Source organism: Sprattus sprattus (assembly GCF_963457725.1).
Source record: "Sprattus sprattus genome assembly, chromosome: 1".
NCBI classification, from domain to species: Eukaryota; Metazoa; Chordata; class Actinopteri; order Clupeiformes; family Clupeidae; genus Sprattus; species Sprattus sprattus.
This window is the reverse complement of record NC_137920.1, coordinates 40,756,372-40,782,215: the sequence shown is the minus strand read 5'-3', so window position 1 is coordinate 40,782,215 and position 25,844 is coordinate 40,756,372. Positions and strand designations below refer to the sequence as shown.

The 25,844-nt window shown below is 44.5% G+C and overlaps 1 protein-coding gene across 1 annotated transcript; it reads right to left on the bottom strand.

The window, feature by feature from the left end:
• Positions 1-11,264: 11,264 nt before the first annotated feature.
• On the bottom strand, positions 11,265-23,614 carry rgl3a (ral guanine nucleotide dissociation stimulator-like 3a; the record flags this gene model as incomplete). Its single annotated transcript, XM_080844290.1, has 17 exons — positions 11,265-11,419; positions 12,013-12,127; positions 13,242-13,526; positions 14,138-14,273; positions 14,935-15,027; positions 15,292-15,413; positions 15,578-15,610; positions 15,787-15,873; positions 17,399-17,483; positions 17,692-17,795; positions 18,007-18,237; positions 18,338-18,507; positions 18,701-18,870; positions 19,028-19,072; positions 19,709-19,998; positions 21,533-21,571; positions 23,444-23,614. 17 exons carry the CDS (start codon positions 23,612-23,614, stop codon positions 11,265-11,267), a joined length of 2,331 nt encoding a protein of 776 aa, XP_080700416.1.
• Positions 23,615-25,844: the final 2,230 nt, after the last annotated feature.

Sequence of the window (25,844 nt, the reverse complement as noted above, 5' to 3'; positions counted from 1 at the left end):
GAGTTCTTATATAAGTGTAGAAAATTCACTCACTTGTGGTTATTGCCACAACTTAAAATAAGGATGTAACTAAAAAGGTGTCTGGCCAAGTTATAGAAAGTACAGCTTTCAGATATAAAGGCTGCATTGCTGCTGATTTTCAATTATAAAAAAAAAACTCAAAATAATTCATGTAGATTTGCTAACTACCATTTGCTTTCTTATGCACTAATTACTAATAATAACCTCAACATTCCATTGGCATATGACAACAAATGTTAAATGAATCAAGTGGTCCAATGTGAGCGAAAACTTTCTGTCTGAATGCAAGTGTGTGGTGCATACGCACTGGAGGAGTAAAACTGATGTTGAATCTGAGCACACCCAGAGGACACAGAAATGTGAAGGAGAAAACGGCTGCCTGCATTCTTGCTCACTTACACACACATGCACACACACACACACACACACACACACACACACACACACACACACACACACACACACACACACACACACACACACTCACTCTCACATACACACACACACACACACACACACACACCCACACACACAGAGACATTATATATCGTATACACACCCATAATCAGATCTTTAATGTACTGTGTCTGGAAATCCGATATTGGACAAGCAGTGGTTGTACAGACATCAGGTTTGCTTTTCTGTGCTGCAGGTTGTGTCCTGCCTGGCCTGACTGCTGGCCTGAGGAGGCAGCACTGAACTGGAGCTGTCCCGCTCTACTGACTGGGTCATCCGCAGCCTTGGCCCCTCGCACTCACTAAATTAGGTCAATCTGAGACAGAGGGTACTGGGTGTGCGTGTGTGTGTGTGTGTGTATGTATGTGTGTGTGTGTGTGTGTGTGTGTGAAGGTGTGTGTGTGTGTGTGTGTGTGTATTGGCGGGAGGGGACAAAGAGATAGCAAAAAGGGAGAAAAAGAACAGATATTGAGGACACAGGCAAAGCGAGGTGGCCATGAACAGCAGGGGGACAGGGTTGTGCTTCAGGGGCAGAAGTCATGTCTGAGTAACGCCCTGCTGCTCAGACCAAACCACACCAGACCACAGCTCCCAGTGAGATCAGCCCAGAAGTATGCAGCCTGCCTGGCATCTCCCATGAGAGAGAGTGCCACCGGCAGCTCCAGACCATCAGGCTCTCAAACTCCCACCGCCACTGCCTACGGAGAACACCAGAGAGACAGAGACAAAGATGCAGAAGGTAAAATGGCGTTCCAGCGCCTGAGGCTTGTTAATATTATGGGCTGAACCTGAGGGAATGAGTGTGATTTGTAAGTTGTAGGGGGTGGGGTGGGGGGTGGGGGGGGGGTGGCTCAGAGGCAGGGCATGGCAGAATGTAGGTCAGCCCAACCCCTTGCCTCACCCTAGACACCCACACAATTCTGTGTCTGTCAGCAGTCAAAGAGCCTGCTCTCTCTCTCTCTCTCTCTCTCTCTCTCTCTCTCTCTCTCGCTCTCTCAATCTAACTCTCTCTTTTTCTCTCTCTCCTCAAAACATTTCATAACCTCTTTCTTCCTCTTTCTTTCTTTCTTTTTTCATACTTGCTCTCTTTGTCTTTCTCCCTTTCTCTCTCCCTCCCTCTCTCTCTCTCTTTCAGTCTTGGCAAACCAGTCCAGTCCAGACCCTCCATAACACCCTTCTCATATATCAAACCTGTGGGCTGGAACTGTAAAGGTTCCATCACTGTTTGACAGAGGTAGTGCGCTCTTGGCAGTTTGTTTGCCCAGAGAGCAGACTCAGTCCCCCATGCCCCACTCCCACTCCCAACCCCTTTCCTCATGTTTAAGAGGTCTAGCCATGCCCGGGAGAGGGAATTCCATATAAAGCCATTCTCCAAGTTTGGAAAAGCTTTAAGCTCAACAGGGGAATGTTTCCAGTCAGGCTGTTGCCCCATTTATTGTGCATCTTACTCAGAGCATGACTGCCTGATGCGTCTGAGGAATGTGGACCTGGTGAATGATGAGATGTGGGGCAAAAACAAGGAGTGGTGGGGGTGGGGGGTTATGTGGGGGTTGGCGGTGTTCTTCCAGGAGGGAGAAGGCTTTGGGCGTGGGGGGAGGAGAGGAGCTATGTGTGGCCAACGGAATGTGTTTCCCATTCATTGGATTTCAACACACAGTCTGTTGACCAGTAATGTAAGCTGAGGAGCTTGTGATGCCTTCACATACCACAAGTGGCTAACGGTCACATCTCAGACCTGCCCAACAAACACTGGCCACACTGACCTAAGACACCGGCTTCACAGCGCCACACAGCCACCGTTACCACCTTCAAATACATTTTATTTCGTCATGGGTGTATTCATCACTAACTGTGTCATTACAGTTACACGTTACATGACTGTTGCAGTACAACCACATGACCTTACATTGTAGTGTGGCAGTTACTGTGGCAGTTAGATGTGGAGGCGCTAGTTTGACTAAACTAAAAGGCTGATTCTGAACCCATGACAGCACACCGACCCAGTGCACCACACACGCACACCTGCACACACACATACACTCACAAACACACACACACTCCTCTGTAGGCCATGAACTGCACGATTACATAAGCAGGGCAGTTTGATTCTAATCGATGACAGCTCTCCCTTATCTCTTGCACTTGTAATGCAGCAACACTTGAAGCACTTGGCATCTCTCCACCCCGGGGCATCTTTTATTCCACATTACGTCAAAACAGGGTCAGGATTTTATCCCCAACAGGAGTTGTTATGAATAACATCACATGCGCCGGGATCAAAATGTCCCAGGTGTTACGTGACGAAAACAGCCGGTTGTAGACCCGTCCATCCAGAGCGCCACTCAAATGGGATCCGTGCGGTGTGATTTGGGCCAATGGCGTGGCAGGCGAGGGGAGTAAAAATAAATAAAGTAGGCCACACGCAGGCTTAGGAAGCTTCATCTGCTCATCTGTCAGATGTGAATATGAAGTAGGCCACTGGAGGACCAACGCTGTTATGAGTCAGCACCCGGTTACGCAATGCAATAGGCCTCCAGCGCTCTTACATTATGTGTGTGTGTGTGTGAGAGTGTGTGTGTGAGTGCGTGTGATTGTGTGTGTGTGATTGTGTGCGTGTGTGCGTGTGTGCGTGTGTGCGTGTTTGCGTGAGTGTGTCTGTGTGTGTGTGTGTGTGTGTGTGTGTGTGTGTGAGTGTGAGTGTGAGTGTGCGTGTGCGTGTGAGTGTGTGTGTGTGTGTGTGTGTGTGTGTGAGTGTGTGTGAGTGAGTGAGTGTGTGAGTGTGCATGTGCGTGTGCGTGTGCGTGTGCGTGTGCATGTGCATGTGCATGTGCATGTGCGTGTGCGTGTGAGTGTGAGTGTGTGGGCACACATGCGTGAGTTTTGTGTGCCTACCTGAGCACATTTGTGTGCTGGCATGAGTGGTACTGTATATGTGACTTTTGGAGTGTGTGTATGCAAACATGTGCATGCGTGTGTGTATTAAGGGAAGAGAAAAAGAAGGGGTGGGCGAGAAAGAGAGAGATGAGAGAGAGAGAGAGAGAGAGAGGGAGAGAGAGAGAGAGATGAGGGGTGAATGTACAAATAAAAATACTCAGCCACCAGCTGCTCCTCTCTCCTTGTGCAGCACTTTCTTAAAAGAGAACAGGTGGAACGAGTCCTTGGAGGGAAACTGGCATCCTCTTTTAGCCTGAATTAAAAAAGCCTCCTTTACAACTTTCATAATATTGATATTAATAATAAAAATAATAATAATAATAATAATAATAATAATAATAATATAGAGGGTAGTCTTCCCATCTTAAAGACTTTGTCTGTGCTCAGTGGGGCTATTAATGTTGTTGTTTTTTGTTTTCGCGTCACAAAAGATGTGTGGTTCAGTGAGTACCTCGAAACTCCCCTTGGAGCCTCAGGGGATCACACGTATGACATATTACCTCATGAAAAAGTAGTGTGAGGTTGTGTGTGTGTGTGTGTGTGTGTGTGTGTGTGTGTGTGTGTGTGTGTGTCTCCCATGTGCTGGCAGCAACTCAGCATGGCCAACGGCCCATTAACCCGATTACCACTCCCAGATTAGCATTAGCTAGCCCCCTCCATCTGTTCCCCCGGGGCTACAGTTACCTGCCGTCAACAATCTGTGACACTCTACACTCACACACCGCACACAAACACACACACACACACACACACACAGTCTCAAACACACACACACTACACACACACACACAAACACTGAGATATACAGACAAACACACTCTACACAGCCCTCAATACTAAAGCAGAGTGCAGTTAGCGTATCTGAACACTGATCAAAAACAACCGTCTCCAATGTGCCCAAGTGGGAGAATGTTTTCCTCTTGACCCACACCCACACATCCACCAGAATACACCACAGACATGCCACTGGTTTAGAATCAGCACTGAATGAATGGCAGACCTTTTAGGGCGCTGCACAATCCACTGTAGCAGCTGTTTCTGCCGGACAAAAAACTCTTCACATTCACACACACACACACACACAAACATTCCCCCCCCCCCACACACACACACACACACACACACACACACACACACACACACAATGGCCAATGGGCGGTTTGTTTGAGGTTTGTCAGTGTGCTGCTCATAGGGCCCTTGTCCTCATTTGCCCGGCAATGTCGCCCCGAATCCTTGATGCAATCAGTCACAAAAAAGGGCCAATTTGTTCTCCGCTGACTGCGAACAAACAAAACAAACAACCCTAACGTCATGATAATAATAATAAACAACAACAACATCATAACACCTCGAGCCAACAGGGAAAAGGAAACTTTCCTTTACAGGAGCAATGGCAGTCAACTGGAACTCTACCCCTCCTCCCCTCCAGCTCTCCACCCTGACCACCCCTCCACCTTCTAAGAACAACACCCTCCCTCCCTCTAATCTCAGCCCCTGGGCTCCTAGCAGTAGAGTCCGTTTGCGGGGCACCTTACATGTGCTCCTGCTAAAGATTGTGTATGTGTGTGTGTGTGCGTGTGCGTGTGTGTGTGTGCGTGTGTGTGTGTGTGTGTGTGTGTGCGTGTGTGTGCGTGTGCGTGTGCGTGTGCGTGTGCGTGTGTGCGTGTGTGTGTGTGCGTGTGTGCGTGTGTGTGTGTGTGTGTGTGTGCGTGTGTGTGAAGCTTAGAAGTGTGTTTGTGTGTGGGTAGCTAAAGAGTGTGTTTGTGTGTGTCTAGCTAAAGAGTGTGTTTGTGTGTGTGTAGCTTAAGAGTGTGTGTGTTACCGGAGCGACTCCTCGCCTGATGGGCTAGTTATGGAAAACAGCCCAAGCCTCACACAGGACACTTCAGGACAAGTCCCCACAGTGGCTCGATCCCATTTCAACCCTATTCACTCCAAACTAGACTCCACGGCACAGAGGGAAGTTGCTTACTCACCAGAGGTTAAGGTTGACTTGAGTTGAGCACTTTGGAAAATTAGATTAAATGGAAAACAAGAAAGCAATAGAAAGTTGGTTTCAATCATAAATAACAATATTGTTTTTTTACTCCCCTGACCAACAAATTGTGAGTTGTGGTTTCCTTTGAATGTTTTATCCGTAGAGTATTATTCATTACTGATCTGCATTAGGTTCATCAACAGATGTGCATTGCGTTTGTTTTTCCAACTTTCTGACTCGGTCTCAAACCACATTTACAGCGTACGCATTATGGCCTATTTCCACCCTGACCACAGAAATCCGACGTTTTAGAGGAGCTTGGAGAGCCGTGGCCCAAAGTAAGGACACTCAAGACAGACACATTAACATGAACTCATTTTTAAAGGCACTTAGGGACCTAACCACACACAATAAGCAATAAAGAGACTTGGATTGTCTTATCCACTTGAAAGAGTTGCCACATAGCTTACGAATAACTGGAGGGATATTAGGACACATTTAACAACAAACCGTATTCGCAAACACTTTATTTCAATGCCATTTGCATTTGAAACTAACATAGGTGTAAACATATGAGGTACACTGGTTTAGTCTTGCCGCGCCTGGCTTTGCCTTGCTTTGCCTTGCTATGGTCTAGCATTCATTGGATTGCGCAGCCTTTTAAAACCCAGTGACAGGCCTACGTTGGGTTATCAGGTCAATGTGCAGCCGGGGAGAGAGCGGTGCCACGTGAAGGAGGAGAGTGTGTTTGGAGGGGCACATGTGCCAGGGGCGAGCGTGTCAATGGAGGCGTGTTTTCACTTAAGAGGGATCACTGAGGTCTCTCTCTCTCTCTCTCACACACACACACACACACACACACACACACACACACACACACACACACACATACACTCAAGCACAAATACACAATTACACCCTCTCTCTGGGTCATACACGCTGCTTCAAAATAAGGCATCCACCAAAGCTAATAACCTCTCCCCGTAATTAATTCCATCTTACTGTAAAAGACTTTATCGACCCTTTGTAATTAAAGGGTCATTTCACCCTCTGCTCTGAGCCTAGCTCCACCCCAATGTACACTTTTGAAAAATTCAAACAGAGGTGGGCGGCCATTTCATGATGTTGTCCCAAATGATCGACTCTACAGCAGCATCGGCCTTGTAAGGTTCAGGATGATTTCGAAACTGTAGTCATTTCCAACCCATAAAGTGCCATAAAAATGGTTATTTTGTCAATAGTAACACCAGCATTGACTGTGATAGGTACAGCGATATCACAGTCCTAGTTTACAGCTATTTTACAACCGCCATAGTTTACAGCTAGTTTACAACCGTCCTAGTTTACGGCTAGTTTACAACAGTCATTCACAGCTCAAAGACCACATTTAAGTGAGCACTACCTCTTTAGCACTCTCTTGCCTGGCAGCAGCTCACAGCTCCAGCTCCACTCCAGTGCTCATGACTGGCTGGCTCCAGCCCGACCTGAAGGAGCTGTGATCTACACTCACTCTCTCCTGCCGTGGGCCCGGGCGCTGCCGCCGCCCTCCCTGCTACCGAACCGCAGTGTGGTTTCCAACAAGACCGGCGAACGGGGGCCACAGCCCTCGCCAGACAGCCACTGTCTCACACGTGCTTCAGCAGGAGGCAGGCTGGCAGGCTGGCAGGAGCATGGGCACGACCTGGCCACTTTCCCTTCTACCACCAGAGTGACTTCCCTTTGGCTGGCAGAGTTGGATGCCTTGGTTGTAAAACTAGATTTTTTTTTTAATGAATGGATTCAAGTAAATTATCCTCTTTCTCAATATAAACACACACACTATCTTCAAGAGTGAATGAGTGCAATTCCACAAGATTGTGACTTAATGACTGGTGACTGCTTTTGTCAGTTAATGAGATTGGAAATGGTAAGCAATTTATAAGGTCTCTCCCACCTCAAGCCCACAGTATGGATGTGTATTTTCATCTCATTCTGCTTCAGCATCCAGTCACAAATATTAAAAGGCTGTGTTTTCTAGCCAAACCATTTTATATTCTAAATTATATTCCTCCTCCTCTAGTCTTGTCTTTTCAGTCAAGAAGTTGCCTTTTTTCCCCTCTCTTCCAGCTGCACCTCTCCCGAAATAGCACAGTAAGGTACTCATGACAGGTTCCTGGAAAGTGGTTCCGTGCATGTTTGGGCGTGTAATTAGAGAAGACACTGCTGTTTCACAACAGGAGTTTGTTTGTAAAGCGCCCAGGCCTGTTGCACCGAGACCAACTGATTAACTATCAATTACAGGAGGCAGACACGGGGCTGACCCTGCCTTTGGCGCCTGACCCAGGATCAGCTTGTGCAAGGGATCGGGTTTGCCTAACATAGACCTATACCCGCCAAACATATCAGCCAGCCAGCCGGCCGGCCCGCTCCGTGGCGCGAGGGCACTCGGCACCGTTCCTCAGTGTCAGGTCCTGTCATCTGGGTCAGTGCTGTTTGCTGGGTCAGCGGCCCCACATCCGCTTGACTGACCTTTACCGACATTCAACATTCGTCACCAGGCCGACGGACTCGGTGATCTTCGTTTGTTTTCCTGTCGCTGGTGTTCCATGATGGGGCTGTGTCCCTTCCTTCCTTCATTTGGGAGATGATGCTCATTTAAGCACATTCATTTGTAGTGCTGTAGGCCTACCGCTGTGCCTTGTCTGCCTGGGTTTGAGAGGCCAAACAGCATTCAGTGTTGTAGGCTACATCAGGTTCAAGATAAAGCTATAAGAAGGACATGGGAGCTGGAGCTAAGAGTTGCATTTGGACCAGTTCATCAAAACATCAAAGCTTAGATGATATTTAACAGATTAAGCCACATCGCAACTTCATCCGATAAGCATGGCAACAGACAAAGAAACAGACTGAACAAAGAGCACACGAGCGCAGGGACAGTCTAGCCTCTTCACACGCAGCAGCTCTGACCCCTAAAGGGGGAAAGTGGAATTGCTGTTACCCGTGCTGGAACACTGGACAAGGCTGGCCTCTTGTGGTGACATCTCACCAACATGCAAGCTTTGTGGACCCTCTTACATAGTGCCAAGGCATGCTTTATTATCTATATTTTTGAATGCTTTGGCTGTGATTCAAATAGAAATGTCATGTGCGATGCATATCTATTTCTATGCTTGCCAAACTTAGCATTGCAATTTTAATACATCTTGGAAGATCAAACCAAAGTTTAAGCCAAAGATCAAGTGGACTGGCTTGGACTGGAATTTTCGGAGCCTTCTCTCTCTCTCTTTCTTTATCTATCTAAAATTCATATATAAACATTTAAATGCATATACAAGCACATGCACGTACACACACGCACACATACACCCACAATTTCACTGACAAGAAAAGGGCAACAAGCAAGGAGCAAAGTCCGTTACGCTTGAACTAAAGCTATCGTGTAACGCGTGGGAGCTTTGCGATGACCCACCCATGTTTGTGCTTAGGATCTTGCTGATGGTATTAAATTACCATTAAATTAGCTTTAGTTCATGCGTGGCGGACTTTGCTCGTTGCTATGCTGGTTGTCAGGTGACCGTCAATGAAATCAGAGTCCACACTGAATGCTAGCTCTTTCTCTTTCTCTAAATCACATGTTGACAGTGAATCTTGTAGGCCTACTGGCCTGTCAGGTGCAGGACTGTCAAACCATACAGTAAGTGGGGAAATTCCTTGTGAAATCACTCAAATTCTGAGAATATTTCCAGGCTGATCGACTCAAAATGAGTAACTTCATGTTGGCAAAACATGTCCTCCTAATTTCCAGTAGTCTGATAAACCCAAAAAGGAAAGTCCAAAGGATAAAAATAACCTTTAACAGTTTTAAATACAACATAAAATAAATAAGATAACATAAAAAGCAATACAAGGTACTCTCACAATGTGTAGGTGACCAGTAAGGGATACAAACACAGTGTGTAGGTGCTCAGAAAGAAGGAAGGGGAAAAATTGTTCAGCACAACCTATCTGGTGGTTGTTGTGTCTTCCAAGTCCCTAGACGAACCATGGCACTGCCCTTTACACATACTGTACATGCAGATGCCCATGCACATCCAACAGGTCAACCATTAAAGGGAAATCACTAATCTTAAATTCCACAATTATGAAATTGATGAATCCCAGGAATTGAACATCAGAGGACCTCTTCGGTCAGTCCAGAGAAATCTATCCACTAAATGTTGAAAAACAGAGTTGAGAAAATGTAATATTAATTTTTATTTAATATTTCACGGTTTAAAATATAGTCAATAATTCTTAAAATAATTTACCTGAAACACAAACCACACAAACAAGCAGTCACCGCATCCCCAGAGCCTCTCTGGTCTTCTACTATTACTGAAGAAGCCTCTAAAGCCATTGTGCATTTGAGATACTAATCCTTTAACCTTGTTTGTGCCTCACTCACACCTTCACCTTCTGACCACTCCATTAAACAATCAGCTGTCTGACCGTATCCATGTTTTAAGATCCTCACACCGTACATCATCACTCAAATCACACATACAAGTATCATTCATGCGCACACCCAGCCACAGGTCTTCTATTCATATTACTCTTGATAAACCCATTCACTATGAGGCTTCAGAGAAACCCATCTCTAGCTTGTATTTGACTGATGTCTGCAGGAACACTCCTTCAACGATAACAGTGGCAATCCTTCAACAGTAACAATCCTTCATTAAACACAAAGGGAATTAACGAACATACATAAGGCATTGTTACCTCCTCACTTATATGTTAGTCCAAATCTGTATCTCCTGTTCAGATATCCTTACATTTAGACTTTATAGATTGAAAAAGCTCCCCAAAAGCAAGAATCTTATCAGAAACAAAAAAAAGTAAAAACAACAACTGACAACACAAATGCTGACACACATGAGCAAACACATAAACTGATTACATTCACATTCACAATTAACACTGAAATGTAATGGCATTAAAATTAAGACTGAAAACAAACATACTTTTTAATAGTTATCAGCTTCTCTTCATTTAAACTGTATTTATCTCTGTGTCATATTTAATTATTAGCCTGAAAGCAGTAGCATAGTGCATGTGTTTGTTAGAGAGAGGATCGAACCATTTTAGTCCCAGATAGACCCCTAACTGGACCATCAATCTCGTCATACAATCAGTTCCCATGATTCCTTCCCTGGTCTGTAGTTTATACTCTGTCCAGCCTATGGCTGTGTTCACCACCAGAGTTCTCTGTTCAATTTTTTGTCAGTTGAGGTCTTTGTTTGTGTCCCACAGCTGAATTCCATCATGTCGCCCAATAACTGCGTGGCAATCTTCCAGATGCTTGTGCAGCATTGTTGGAATGACTGCAGAGAAAAGCAGTTCTCTATAAAATAGGCCTCGCTGTGCCAAGATGTCCTTCTCATTGTAGATCATCGTAAGACCCTCCATTGAACAAGCCGCAGAGGCAGAACTGCAAGTGCAGTGGTTTGCCAATGATGTCCTAAAGTGCTGGAGATGTTTATGTGAAACATTGCTGCCTTGGAGAGAAAGGAGTGTTGGCCTTCCATTAAGCACTATTCCAATGCGTGTCCTTTTCTGTCCAACTCCAAAGCTAGTCCCTGACTTGTGACTGACTTGTGCCTTTCTCTGTCTCCGCTCTGTTCATTGCACGTGTCCCAAGTTCTTTCCTTTTCTGTGAGTCTGAGATCAGATGTGATCCCTAACCTGACAGTTTATGTTAATAAAAAAATATTCTAACTATGTGCAACTTGCACACATCTCCTCATGTAGGCAGGTGTGTGCTGCACTTCTCCTTGTGTAGTTTTACATATTAGCAGCAGGGGGGCGCTCTTGAGCTACAGAGCTAGAGAGTATCGGCAGACCAACGCAGTGGTTTTCATTTGCCGTGCCGCACTCGAGCCACAGGGCAAGGACTGGAGGATGAGCCCAGGGTTCTGCAGTGGCTCCTCCAGCGCTGTCTCAGGACGAAGTCATAGTTGGCCGACGTGCACATAGCATAAAACACGTTGGCTTTGTCTGGGAACAACAACTCTGGAAAAACACAGAGAAAAGGCTGTCAAAGGGAGGGTGATGCTGAGCTCCTCCACGTAGCTCTGATATTAAAATTCCTCTATGTGTAAATCCCTTTTGTGTGTATGATTTTTCAATAAGAAACATAATGGCATGTAATTGTAATGAAGAACCAGTTACAATGGATTCCCTCGTCTACATTAAAGCAGCAATACAGAATTCTGCTCCATAACTTGTAAGCTAACTACCTTAAAGGCATGAAAAACCTTGGATACACTTGCCAACACACTAACTGGTGTCTTTTGGCAGTATAGCTGGCAATGTCATACTGTGAAAGATTTTCTTCCATTTTTGCAGGGTGTTCCAGCCCGCTACACAGACATACAGTACATATGGCATATCTAGGATGGCTAGTGGGGAAGACACAGGTCAAAATTAATTTGAGGATGGTACCTAAACTAGTTGCCTAAAAAAAAATACCTCAAAAAGTGTAAAATTGTTTCATAGTGTTATCTCATATGATCTCACAACATAAGGAGAAAAAGAGTGAACATGTTCTGTTGAGTTCCTGTGGAGTTGACAGAACTGTTTTTCCCTGGCTGTTTCATGCTTACCCTTGTCTTGGGACAGCACCTGGCTCAGGCTGAAGTCATGGCAGTCCATTCCCTCCAGGTTGTGCTTCTCCAGAGCCTTTTGAACCACCTGGGCTGTCTTATCCTGACTCGTCAGCTGGGGAAGACACATCCATAGAGAGTGATAATCACATCACTAAAAGGCAATGGGGAATGCTAAGATTCCAATGACCCCACCGATGCTTACTGCAGCAGTATAGCCAGTTATATTCATTTAGGGGGTGCTTGTGGGAAATAAGGCGTGCAAGAACCACAGCAAAAAGTGAACGGTATATCAACCCCAACAATATTTTTTAATCTTAGTTTTATATATTGTATCGCTAGCAGGCTACTAGCGATACACCTCATTTCTTAATTTAATGCTACAATGATTTCCTCAATAACATTATAGCACAATTGTTGCATAAAACCTGCACCCAGCCACAGAGAGACTTCCTTTTAGTTATAATGAAAGTTCACAGATCAAATGAGCATGGGATGGTGTTGGCGCAGTTAGCAGTCACGGCAAGATAGCTAGCTAGACATTGAATTAAACGGGGCATTTCTAGGAACTTTGGGTGCCACAAGCTAAAGTCAGAGCATGGACCCTCTCACCCTACACCTGACCCCATCATCACAAAGGGTATCTGCTCAAGACAACCTTTCATTTTGAAAAGTAATTAAAATGTTTAATAATTAAAAATGTGTGGACAACTAGTCACAGTCATCTCCATGCTCAAATAAATTGATCCTACCTTCATTAGGCCCATGTGGAGACATCTACTTAATGGGGTGCATTATGAAACTTAACTAAATCTCCTTCAGAGAAAAGAGCATAGTTGTATCTGATCTGCTAGCTCTGAAAATAGATTTGATATCTTTTGGTAAGGAGAGAACAATGCCAGCACAGTTCACATCCACCAATAGACCTATTTTTAAGATCTTTATGAAATTGTCTAGTTGTTGTTAGAATGGACAGATCATTGCAGGCTCGGGCACCAAACCATAGATTTCATGGCTGTTCTCATGAAAATGTCGTTTCTGTGGACTGACATAATCACCTGGCCTCAGGGGCCCCCTTCCAGCTCAGGCCTATTGTGCCGCCCCCTGGCTGGAAGTGCCTAGCACATCCATGGCTACACTAGTGGCTTACTGAGGACAGCCTGCTTCTGAGAGCAGAAACAATCCATCCTATACAAACGGGTAACCTCAACATTGCACACTCGACTCACCAGAATACTCTTGTAGACATTGCCGTTGTTGCCAAATTCCACGTTGACCCTCACGATACAGGAGTCAGCCACCTGCTTGTTGTAGACGGGATGGGACGTGGCACATGGAGGTGGAGAAATAGAGGAGGAGGAGGACGAGGAGGAGATGGAGGAGGAAGAGCTGTCGGGGCTGAGGGGTGTCAGGTCGGTCTGGGAGGAGCTGGTGGAGGAGCTGGAGGGAGTGGGGGACATCGAGGAGCACGAGGAGAAGTCTTCAGCCACATTCTGACAGGAGTTGGAGAGAGACTAGAAGAAGGGGACACAGCAAGCAGAAGTTCAAGTGAACCTGATGTCTCATGCATTTACGTCATAAGACTTTCTGAGGCAAACTGGTTTGACCCCCTGACCTCAGGTAATGTGACCTTTCATTCTACTAACCTTTGTCCTAAATCAGGTGTTTGTGAACGCACTCAGAACAGAACATTCATATCAGGCAAGAACCTCGGTAGAAGCAAACATTCTGCACACTATCACCTCAAGGGCATCAAGATTCAGTTGGCACCATTCCGGAGCATTTCACACAGGTTTATTAAACCCTGGAGGAATGTTACTGTTACGACCCCCTGTGCCACTGCAGACGATACAGTGGCCATGCATGGCCTGCAGAAAACAAGTGGACAACGTAACAGCCTCTGCCTCTGCCTCTGTCTCTGTCTCTCTGCATACGGAAGTCAAAACCCCTAGACACGTTGTTTTTGTGTTATATTTGTATGGGCTAAATTAACGCGAGTAATTTGGTAAGAAAACTATTCGTCATCGGCCTCCGATGTGTATGTTGCGGTCACGAGCCGGCCATAACGTAACAGTTACCTTCTGAATTCGGCTTGAGTTGTTAAAAGGCCATTCTGATGACATACCTGGAGTTTGAGTCTGAGAGGCGGGGCGGTGGGGCTGGACATGTCCTCCATCTCAGAGCCGCTGGATCCAGACGAGGAAACACTGATCTGGTCGGCGTGGGTCTTTCTGCCCGAACTCTCACTGGTGCTCAGCAGCCTTTTACAGAAACAGAAACTCTACACTTACTCACAAAACACAGACATCTACACAGAACACACACAGACATCTACACAGAACACAGACATCTACACAGAACACAGACATCTACACAGAACACAGACATCCACACAGAACACAATCATCTACACGCTACGTAGGAAAGGGAAGGGATTTCCCCCATATCCAGTGTCATCCTCTGATGCAGATCATGATGCCCTCCACGCCTCTGCTAATACTGATGGAACTGGAATTATTGTTATTATTATAGGTAAAGATGTACTGCTCTGTATCTACAAACTCACTCTGATTGTGTACTAGGTCTGTCTCTCACTGAGATCCAATGCAAATGACATATGACCCTCCCCTCCCCCTCTTCCTGCTAGAGGCCTTGTGTCCTGGCATCATCCCCCCATAGGTAGACCTCTGACCGTAACCCCCACCCCCCCTTCTCTCACCTAAAAGGGTGTGGCCCTTTCCCCTCTCCTACTGTAACCTGAATTGTATAAATGCAATAGCCTACTGCTCTCAGGTTAGACCGTTCTTGAACCAACAGCGAGAGGGGTCTCCATGCTGAAATACAGGCCAACTGAAACCGACTCTGCCTCCGGTCCATTCTTCAACTTTAGCGTGCTTTATTAATATTCTATTTAATACTTACGAGGTGATCTTCTTGGAGATGAGGCGATGGCTCCAGCTGGGGGAGTTGGGACAGGGATCCACCGGGGGCTCCAGCTCTTGAGACAGCTCATAGCTGCAAGGAAGTCAGAGGGAAGGGTTCATACAGAGGAACATCATTAGGCAAAATGTTCCAATTAATAATAATACAAATATATAATAATATACAGATGTATTACAAATACAGCGGGATTTCATGAAGAAACCAGTAACACCATATTCTGTATGATACACACACAGCAGGTAATAGCAGGAAATAGCAGTATTATCCCTTAACCCCTCAATGCAGTAACAGCAGCCCTGAGGTCATAAGTGATAGGTCATAGGTCCTAGGTCCTACCTCTGCTGGTCGGTGAGCAGACGGCCCTGGGCCAGCCAGGAGCAGATGTGTGGGTGAGGCTTCAGCCGGTAGTTTGAGCAGGAGGCCTGGAGCTGCCTGATCTGGGAGACGATCTCAAACTCCTGGGGAGACGCACGAGTAGAGAGGGCTATAAACATGTGGACCTGATGTGGCCCTACAGCTGATAACTTGCTAATTGCCTTCGTAAATGACATTCTGACTGACTGCTCTGTGATTTTTTAGTGCTACGTGACGCACTGGTTCTTGGAAAGAAGGGCCAACTTACCCGTCTCCGCTTCTCAAAGTTGATGAGCCCGCCCTGGAAAAGAGACATGGAGAGGAGATTAAACACAACAATATTTATTAAGATAATCCATTTAGCCTCTGTCACTTTGTCCATGACATAATAGCTCATGTGGTCGATGAGCGTAGAGATAAGGTGGAACGCTGCTGTAAATGCGGGCGCTGACAACAAAGACGTCATGGTGCGCTCACCTCAACTGTGTCGGTCAGTGCGGTGTCCAGCATGGTGAGAACGGTTAGGTAAGTGCCCAGATACGGAATTATCCCTCTGCTGGTGCCCTGTTCAAAGGGTCAAACAATAACACATTAGCACCATCATCAAACACCGTTCACACGCAACACCACAGATTGGCTCTTTGCACCCACACATAGCCTTTCAATATCATACATTTTGTATGGCTTGAACCAAAATAACCTCCAAAGGTACACAGTGGTGTCAATGTAGTGCAAAGCTATGCTGGATGTTTTTGGTCATCGTGTCATTGGAGGGCACTGCACTCTGGGAATGTGGGCATGTGACTTTTAGAGAAGCTGAAACTCAGCTCAGAGCTGAAATAAATCACTTATTTCTAGACTTCCCCTTTCCTTCTCTCAGAAGAGCATCTATAAACCGATAAATTCTGCTTAACTGACAGAATCACTTTTCCTCATTTCTTTCTCTGCACGTGTTCGCTTTGGGTGGTCTCGCTTCACTCCAATAAGGAACTCTGGTGGTTTGGGTGGATGCTATTGATGCTCATACTTTTTCCATTAGCATGCTAATAAATGTCCAGTGACACAAAACAACAGGAAAAGTTCTTCATGGGACCAAGTCTGTGGTATTGGTGAAGTCTACATCAATCTGCTGACCTGTAATTTACATTATACACTAATATAGATGATCAAAGGTTTTGAAGATATCTCATGGGGATAAATGAGAAGATAAATGAAAATAATGAACACTCACAAGCTGCCTGGACAGAGGACAGAGTTTGGGGGACTTAGGAGCGGGGTTACCCTCTGCTGAGGGGCTGTCCACCTGAAGGAGGGAAGGAAGGAGGAAAGGAATGAATGAAGGAAGGGAGGGGTTTGGTTATTTTCATGCCCAACAATTCTGACTTCTGACATCAATTCATAAATATTCAAATGGCCAATAAATTCCCAAATGTAAAAATGATGGAGATGAGTAACACTGTTCTGGTCTAACTAAGCAGCGTGAGCACTCTCGGAAATGTACTGTTAAGTGGTATATTATCTGACATACGGTTACATAAGTCCATTATATAGTGGTAGTGGTGTAGTCGCTCTGTTGAAATACTTATATAACTCTTTGGAAAGTGACCCTTTGAAAAAAAAAGTTTACTCAAGGCACAGGGAACCGGTGGTACTGCGTTTGTCCACTGTTAATAAACAAATATCATCTGAAGCTGCACCCATTCACGCGGGGAAAGCCGTTGAAACAAGCCCTTCTCCAGCAGTGTCCATGACAACCATTAAGATGTTTCATCACACTGTACTTCACTTGGTTGGTGTGTCTCACAAACATTGCATGAGACATTGAGTTTTGATTACCCTGGCTATACAATGAGGCTTTCAGGATGGGAGCAATCATGGACCAGCCTGCATGGGAGAACAAGCTTATCGTTGTTCAAACACTGATATGGGTCCGGAGGGGGTGGAAAAAAAGCGCCGCTAAGCCATTCGCACTGACTGGTGACGTCAACAACACTCTAATGCTCATGCGAAGACAATGGAAAGTGCTTGGGCAGAGAGTTGTGGTTCCTCTCTAGCCCTGAGCACACATTGAAACGTGGGGAGTGTTCACCTCGACCAGGATCTCCCTGCTGGTCAGCACACAGTTCTCATCGGGGAACGTCTCGCACAGTTGATCAAATGCTTCGAGGCTCTCCCTGCAACAAGAGGTGGAGACGGCGGCCATTACGAATCAATTTTCAAAACATAACATACAGACAATAAATTACGAATTTTTTTTTAAATCTTCTGCTATCAAATTATCTTGTTTTAACTCTGAGTGCTAGTGCGTTGCTTTTCTGTGCTGATGTCTGGGTTAGTGGTTACGGCAGTTCACTCTCCTTGCCACTCTGGTGTTTGTGTTACCTGCTGACAGCTGTCCAGGTCTTCTTCAGCCTGTAGACTGCATTCGACTGGAGCGCTGATAGGATCGCTCGGAGGGAGGAGAAGTTCCTCAGCTGCCTGCACTCCTGCAGACACACAGACACAAGTCAGGCGCCGCTCATACTTACAAATTACTGAGCTGGATCTGTCAAATTAACCATATGCAATATATATATGTTCAAAGGCTACAAACCTTAAGGAAGCATTACTTGTGTCTACCCTTAGACCTCATCAAGCCATCAAACGTGCACTTTTGTTTCAAAGTAAAAACGGTCTGGTGTGGCAGACGGCACTGACCTTGGCCACAGTTATCCACTTCTCGATGACCTTCGCCCTTTGAGCGGGGCTGCTGGAGGAGAGGGGCTCTGGGGGGTAGCATAGCAGCGAGGTGATGACCCGGTTGGTGATGGCGTTGAACTGGGCAATGGTGGCGCGCACGGTTGGGGCGATATCGCGGTTCTCCTTCTTGTCTCGCTGGGACCAGACGCAACCCACACAGTGGAACGGGACAACTTTAACAAAGAGCTCCTGTGAAAAGGAAGACAATGAGACCGAGGTATGCAAGGGGAAGAAGGACAAAATGGAGGTAGAAAAAACACTGACTAGCATTGAGGCAAAAACCACTCACCGAATCCAGTTGTGTTAGCTGCTCTGCAATGTGTTGTTCTGTGAAGTCCATGAACTGATGTGGTATCTCTGGGTCTTTGAGGTCGCAGCCTAGTTCCCCTGATTCCTCCTCCATCTCCTGGGCAGCAACACAGGGCTCTGGGGCAGAGGCAGCAGCGCTGGTGTGGTTATCTGTTCAGAACAACCATGGGCAAAATCACTCCAAGTTCCAACAGCAACCCACTTAATCCTTTATATATAAGACCGGAACCCAGTCGTAAAAATGGTGAGGAGCTGTGTACACTTAATGAGAAATAAATGTTTTTCACTAGCTATGTAGGGAAGATTGATTTCCCATACAAGACGAGACTATTGAAACACATACCTTCATCCTGGAACTTCCTGAGGAGGGCCTTGGCCTGGCCTGCTAGACGGCGGAAGCAGACGCGGTGGGAGAGGTGGACGCACAGCACCCTGAGGGCCTGGTGGTGCGGAGGCTCCCGCAGGTCCTCCTTGTAGTCCTCCAGCCACATGCTGATCAGGGGCAGCAGAGGGCTGTTGAGGGAGAGACAGACCCGTGGATCAACGTCATACCTTGACTTCTCCTCAGAAACAGACTGGTGGCCGTCCACACTCAACTTGATCTCCATCACATATACTGCAGAGCAGAACTCTTAGATATTATGTCTACATGGTCGGTTCTTCCACTCACCTCCGGAGGCAGACGCTGTTGTCCAGGTTCACAACCATGTCATCTCTGCAGAGACAGACATAGAGAGGTTTCAGTCGGCTTACCCACCTTGAAGATGTGTTTTTTTTTGTCACTTCAGGAGAACTGACTGGTATGAGGATGCTTAAGGCTGCTTGACTGGTTTTCTAGACGTGTGACGGCAGAAACACCAGCCATCCGCGGCTGAGGAGGCCTGACAAGTACTCTTGTGGGTGTGCTGTGCGATCAGGTTTCTTGCGAAAAGTGCGTCATGTGGTTAAAACCTGTCAAGCACCCTTTCCCATCAATGGAATCCTAAATATGTATGGGGTGACTACTTTCCCCTCAGACTCATCTCTTTGGCATTTATATAGCTGTTCCTCCATATCATTAAGGATAAGGTTGTTATGACTAATTTGTGTGCCATCTGAGGACAGTGAAATGTTTATGTTTTGCCCTCTACTCTAATTCAAAGTATGGCAACTAATTTGCCATGTTTGGGAAGAAATTACAAGTGATACTGAAGCATGATCCTGAAAGCAAAGGCTCAACAATTAGGCGCACAATTATGTTAAGATCTTAAGTGCACCCTTAACAGTTTTCCATTGATGTCATAATTAGTTTATAAATCAGCATTTGATTGTTTTGAGGTAATACATGTTTCCTCTTCCCCTCATCACTCACCTCTGGAACAGCAGCTCAATAAGGGTGTTGGTGGTTGTGAAGGCTCGGTAAGTGGAGAGGAAGATGCGTCCGTAGTCAGGGTCCTGGCATTCTGTGTCCAGTAGCTTGCCCACCAGACGTTCTAAGGTGGCAGCCTTGACCCTGCGGACCTTATGGGTCCGGTACTGAATAAAGCTAGACACGGGCTGGGCCTCGTCTGGTTCAGTGGGGGACTGGACCGGCTCACGGCGCAGAGTGACACCATACACGATGTCCTCCTCTAGCTCGTCGGCCCACTCTTGCACAGGATCCTGAGGACACGTTTCAAGAGGAGAGGATAAACATTCAACTCAACGGCACTCTTCTATATTATGGTGGTCAATGACATCTTTAAGCATACGTCCATATCATGTAGTCATTAACTGACATTATGATATCGTCATTGACATACAGCTGCTGTTTTTGTGCCTGGTGCACTTTCAGGAGGAAATGAGCTAGGAATTAATATTTCATAGTTCTCGTAAAAAGCAAAGTCTTTCCGGATTAGTTTTGGATTTAACTGAATGGTTTACTCAAGCCATTTCCTTATTACTAATAAGGCTCTGTCCAATGGTGTGGCCTATGGGGAAACTCAACACAGAGGACTCTGTAATGGTGAGGGTTAAGGAGAGGTCAGACTTGATCTGCATGGCTTAGGAGAAGGCCTCTTGATACATTATCAGGCTTATAATATTAATGTGTTAAACCGCCAAATCAGATTTCCTGGTTTTTCAAGTACGTAAAAAGATGGCACTATAGATGCTTTCAAATGTGTGACTGAAAATTCCCCAGTAATATGAAAAATAAACCAAACTATTTTACATATGTAAATTAACCATAAACAAAGACAACTATTCATTTCCAGATATGCTTCAGGGAAGGACAACTAGGAAAGAAAATTGAGATACCAGTTGAGCAAGAGGGCAGAGACAGACTAATGGAAATTGTAAAGAAGGCAAAAGACTGCTTCTTCTTTTGAGACAGGCTTACAAATGGGAACTACTGGGAAGGAAATCCCCTTCCATTATCAGATCTGATTCATGAATAAGTTCCATTAATAGAAAATGATATAATTATTTCATAAGAATGGCGACTTGCCTAAATTTCAGTCCTGAAATCATCAGTTGAAACACTAGATTCTGCAACGTTAACCACCATATATAAGGTAATGCATTCAATATATTTATGAATGTTATCTAAAACATTTTTTTTTTTATTTATAACCAACAACACATCTTCCCAAAAACCTACTCCTATGCCATTCCCAGTTCAAAATACTATGAACTCTAATTAGGCCCAGTTAAGAACCGCAACTCTGGCTAGTGAATCAGGTTTTACAGTTTCAGAAGAGCTGATGGATCCATACCACCCGAGAGCTCCTGCATTGACTATATATCTCAAGAGCCAATAGTGATACAGCTACTATTGTGCTGGAATAACCTGCAGTAGGCTTGCTACATTGCTACGACTTAGAATGTAACCGTACCATGCCGTTCTAAAAGAGGTTAAATTCAAATTATTTTCATTCTTACTGTACATTACTGTAACTTCAATTTAAGCTTTAACTTGCAATTTAGTTATGTGCACTTCTCAAAGCTTTTCTGAACACAATGGAAAATAGACCCAATGACTAGTAGGCTACTGTGAGCACTTTTTCTGTATTCAGTAGTCATTTGACAGGCCATATCTTGCTTGTTAATATAGATCACGCCGTGCAAGCCTCCTCAATCGCTTTCCCTAGACGTATCGATGTTCACAATTATACATCAACATGACTGTCATGAATGTGATATAAACTATATTCACCATCGTAAGTTGACATTTCCCCATAATTTCTTCGTGCTCCTGTAGTTAGAAAAGATTTCTAATACAAGGTCAGGCGTTTATGGATTCATAACTGTAATGTAGTGTATCCAATATCGTGAAGGTTTTTTGTAGTTCAGCTTAATCCACGTTACTGAAGTCTTGAATCACAAGTTACACTCTGATGTCACCTGAAGTAAAGCGTCGAGTCAAAAATCCAGTATCGAACATTGACAGAGTTCCATCGCATTTTTACAAAGAATTAGCGCTACTGTCACAGCCTCAAATTATCCCAATGTTATTAGGCTACAGTTTCCTCTGCCGCCTTTGTGGACACAACTCTGTTTGCCTATCCTAAATCAGACGAACAGTTTTAAATCGCACACCTGTTCACTGGCTGGTGGGAGGGGCTTGAATCCCAGATACATAACGCGACTGTCTTCACGACGATTCGAAAAGAAGGGGAGTGTAGAGGCGTGGCATTCAGCTGCAGTTTCACCGAGAACGTATTTATTCTCCCTTTACAAACAAGCCTAACCATATACCTGATATTACCGCAAACATTTTCAGTGAATTTCACAGGTTTCAGGATGTTACACTGAAGAACGTGCAGAAGCTATAGCTATAGCCTATAGGACTATAGCAGAAACCTACGCAGAAACCTACGCTCGGATAGAATGTATTTCGCACGTCAAGTAGCCACAGACAAGCATGGAACTCAAGAGCCTTGGGGAGGAGTGCTCTTCGACATCATCTCATGCGGATTCGTGCAACTGACAGTTGCTGCTGGGGCGTGGTGACTTAAGAATCACCCCACTGATGTCATCATGAATGTGAAGTTACGGGTGTATTTTTCGCAGGAAAAATCTAAACACTTTATTCACCCTCCAGACAAATTAAGGTCACTGCAAGAGTTTAATAAACACTTTTCAACTGCACTAGTCCGTCACTTTTATTTTTTCCATCAACAGTTTCTCCATTATTTGTTAATAATACAAATAATAACACAGTAAAATGTTGATGTTGGTTTAAACCGTAATATATACAATCTTGATATAGCCTTTTGGACAGGAGTCAGACTTTCTTTAGTCAAACTGAGCAACTCGGTTCAGTGAATGGTTGAAGTGTCTCTCTGCCCTCTACCCTGTCTAGAGACCTAACAAAGACACAAAAAGTTACAGTGGGGTTACGCTAATTAGTTTGGTGAAGCTTCTGTTGAGAAGACACATTAGGAGAGGGTTTTTTTTTTTTTTTTTTACCATCAAAATATTTTTGGTTTTTCATTTCAATCAGCTATGCAATGATTTTTCCAACGTACTTTAGAAGCACAGCAAAGCCTAGACATGCAGGTGCCTGTCTTGGATGAACTTCTCCTTCCTGGAATGTTACTTCCAAAGAGACAGAAATAGTTTTCTCCGGTCTTATTTAGCCTGTTGGACATCACTGAGCGTACAGTACTGATGAATTAAGTTTGAAGATCAAACCTCTTTCTATAAACTATCAATCACTTTCTTTTTTTTTTTTTTTTACTTTTTATTTATGAACACAACACTGTAAGCTGACCTACAGAACATTCCTGTCAAACTATCAATCACTTTCAAGTGTAACAATACCATTTTAAAATATTGTCCACATCTTGCACATTATACATGTGGAATAAATAAATATTTCCATTTATATCTAGAGGGAACGAGTAACCTGTTCAATATAAATTATATCACATATGTTAAGACATGTGTACACTCTAGTAAGAATTTGGCCAAGAATATTCTAAAGAGATTCCATTCTGAACATAATATCAACAGATAAAGTGCAATAAAACACTGACCATGACATCAATGTGTGTGATGAAGTTTGAGGTGCTGCACAAGTATTCTGATCCAGAGAGAAAGACACCTGTCTGGAAGGACACACCTGGTCGTGATGGTCGATGTCCAGCAGCTGGAAGCTCTGGAGCCACACCCCAGGGTTGGCATCCACTGGGTCTTCCATGTGCTGGCCACCCAGACACAGCAGCCATCTCATCTGGCCCACGCGAGACCGCGGGCCCTTCTCCCCTCCAGACACAACCAGAACAGACCTCATTCTTCACTGCCACCAACACCTAGAACCAGAGTGAATGGACAGAGACGAATTAAGACACAGCAGACCACCTTGAACTGTACTGAGCACCTTCATATGGAAATCCTGGATAGAACATAACAGTCCTCTCCAAGAAACAAGCAAATACTTCAATTTACCATACTAATTTATAGGATTAATAACAAAGGTTCACAATAGAACAATAAACAATGTAATTATTATTCATTAGGATTACATGATGCATCCAGGCAGGTATAGAACAAAACCTTAAATATGTCCTTACAATCACTCCATTTATCTTTCACAAATGTATAGTACACCCTCCCGTAGTTTTCCTTCTGACACGTAATAATATATATCCCATTCTCCAAAGTGTTTCCAACCAAAAGCTAGCACGACTTCTTAAGAAACACCTAATGCTAAAACAGTGTTTAACATGGTCTCTGATCAACACAAAACTGTCTCTGTAGAGTCTGTTGAAGTTGTTTACAGAAAAGTAATGACACGTTGCTAACCTCAGACACCTGGAGTAAAGTTTCATCACGATGATTTGCAGAGAAATTAGTTGACTGTTGAGGGGTTATCAGCATGGAAGGAGTAGTCCAAAACACCTACACAGTCAAAGTTTACCCAAGCAGAATAAACCTTTTGCTCTGACTCAATCACTATTAGACATCCTCAGATAAGACAGTCAGCATGATAACAATTATATAATCATTTTTGTTGTTCATGGTAAATATAGACCTAATCTAAAATAAGGAAAACTCATTCCAATGAAATTTACAAAATAACAACTAATGAATTAGATATGTACTTACAGTGGTGGATTTGTTTGTCTAACCAAAACTCAATGCCTCTCTACAGTAATGTTTAGTCCACCGCTTTCCGTATCGTCTTAATTAATTCCTTCAGGACAGCAAGACACCAGAAAAGGAACATTCCAGATAGAAAAACAAAGTGACACTGTGACAGTGACCGTGACATTTACTGTTGCTTGTTTGGTAGTATTCTGGGGGTTCATCTGTCCTGTGGAACCCCCACCTCTCTTGCTCTCTCTCTATACGCCCTTCTGTTGTGTGATGATGGAAATTAGTAAACTATCTCCACAGATTTAATGGCTGTCACAAAACATTATTCCGCCTTGCTCTGAGAATTCATTAACCTCGAGTGACCCAACAAACTCTGCTCTCCCTGCACCCCTCTCTTTTGTTCTTCCTTTGGGCATACTGTATGTCAGCTACAACAAAAACCCCTCTTCCTTTGTAAATAATGTGTTTAGCCTGCTGGAGAGACAAAAACAATGAAAGTATTAAGGTTATAACTCTCAACACTGTTTCAATAATATTTTAAAATGTGTCCAAAAATGTAGGCCTGCTGCTGGGATTATTGGGGAGTATTTTCCAAAGGGCTGTTGTGAGAAGGTTACCTGCTCAGTAGTGCAGAACTGTTTGATGGAACAAATGCTGTTTTGAAATGGCGGACTTGAAATGCACATGACAATATGCGCTTTGGTTTTCTTACAATCAACTTTGTTGACTGGTTTGCGTTGTCCTCCAACTCCACAAACAATGTCTTCCTAATCACTTCTTAATAATTAAGGCTACCTTTCAAATGGGGTAATTTAGGATTTCGTCAGCTCAGCAATATGAAAAGGTGTTTGACAGCATAGCCTAGTTTCACTCGACTGACCGCCATGATTATCAGCGACTGTGCACTAATGAGGGTACATTCACATGTAGACCTTGGATTTGGTGACTAACCATGTCCGTTTCACACAATTGAACACTGAATCGATCAATTTGTTACGGAAAGCACAGGGCAATTACCATATTCAATTTACTCCCCACAGTCAAACCAGACGGTTGTGTTGTTAAACAGGGTGTTTGGCTATTCGAACAATTGCAAACAAACGAGTCGGACAGGTAAGCTCTTTGTGTCAAGCTAACGTCAGTGCACGCAATGACGTGTATTACAGACGCACACGGTATAATTGGTGGCGGTAAAGAGGTCATGAAGAGCCTACTCGCAATTAAGCTCTGATCAAATATGTTAAATAAAGTCTTTCATATGTAGTTTTTCTGTTTCCTCAATATAGAAATACCCTCGAGGATTGCTCTATTTTGTTCAATTTCAATTACCCGTTTTTTCTTTCTATCCCTATAGTGAGCAGGTCGTAGGCCGATGGCTCCCCCATTCTGAGCAGGGCTCGGCTCAAAGTCTCCTTTCTGTTAGA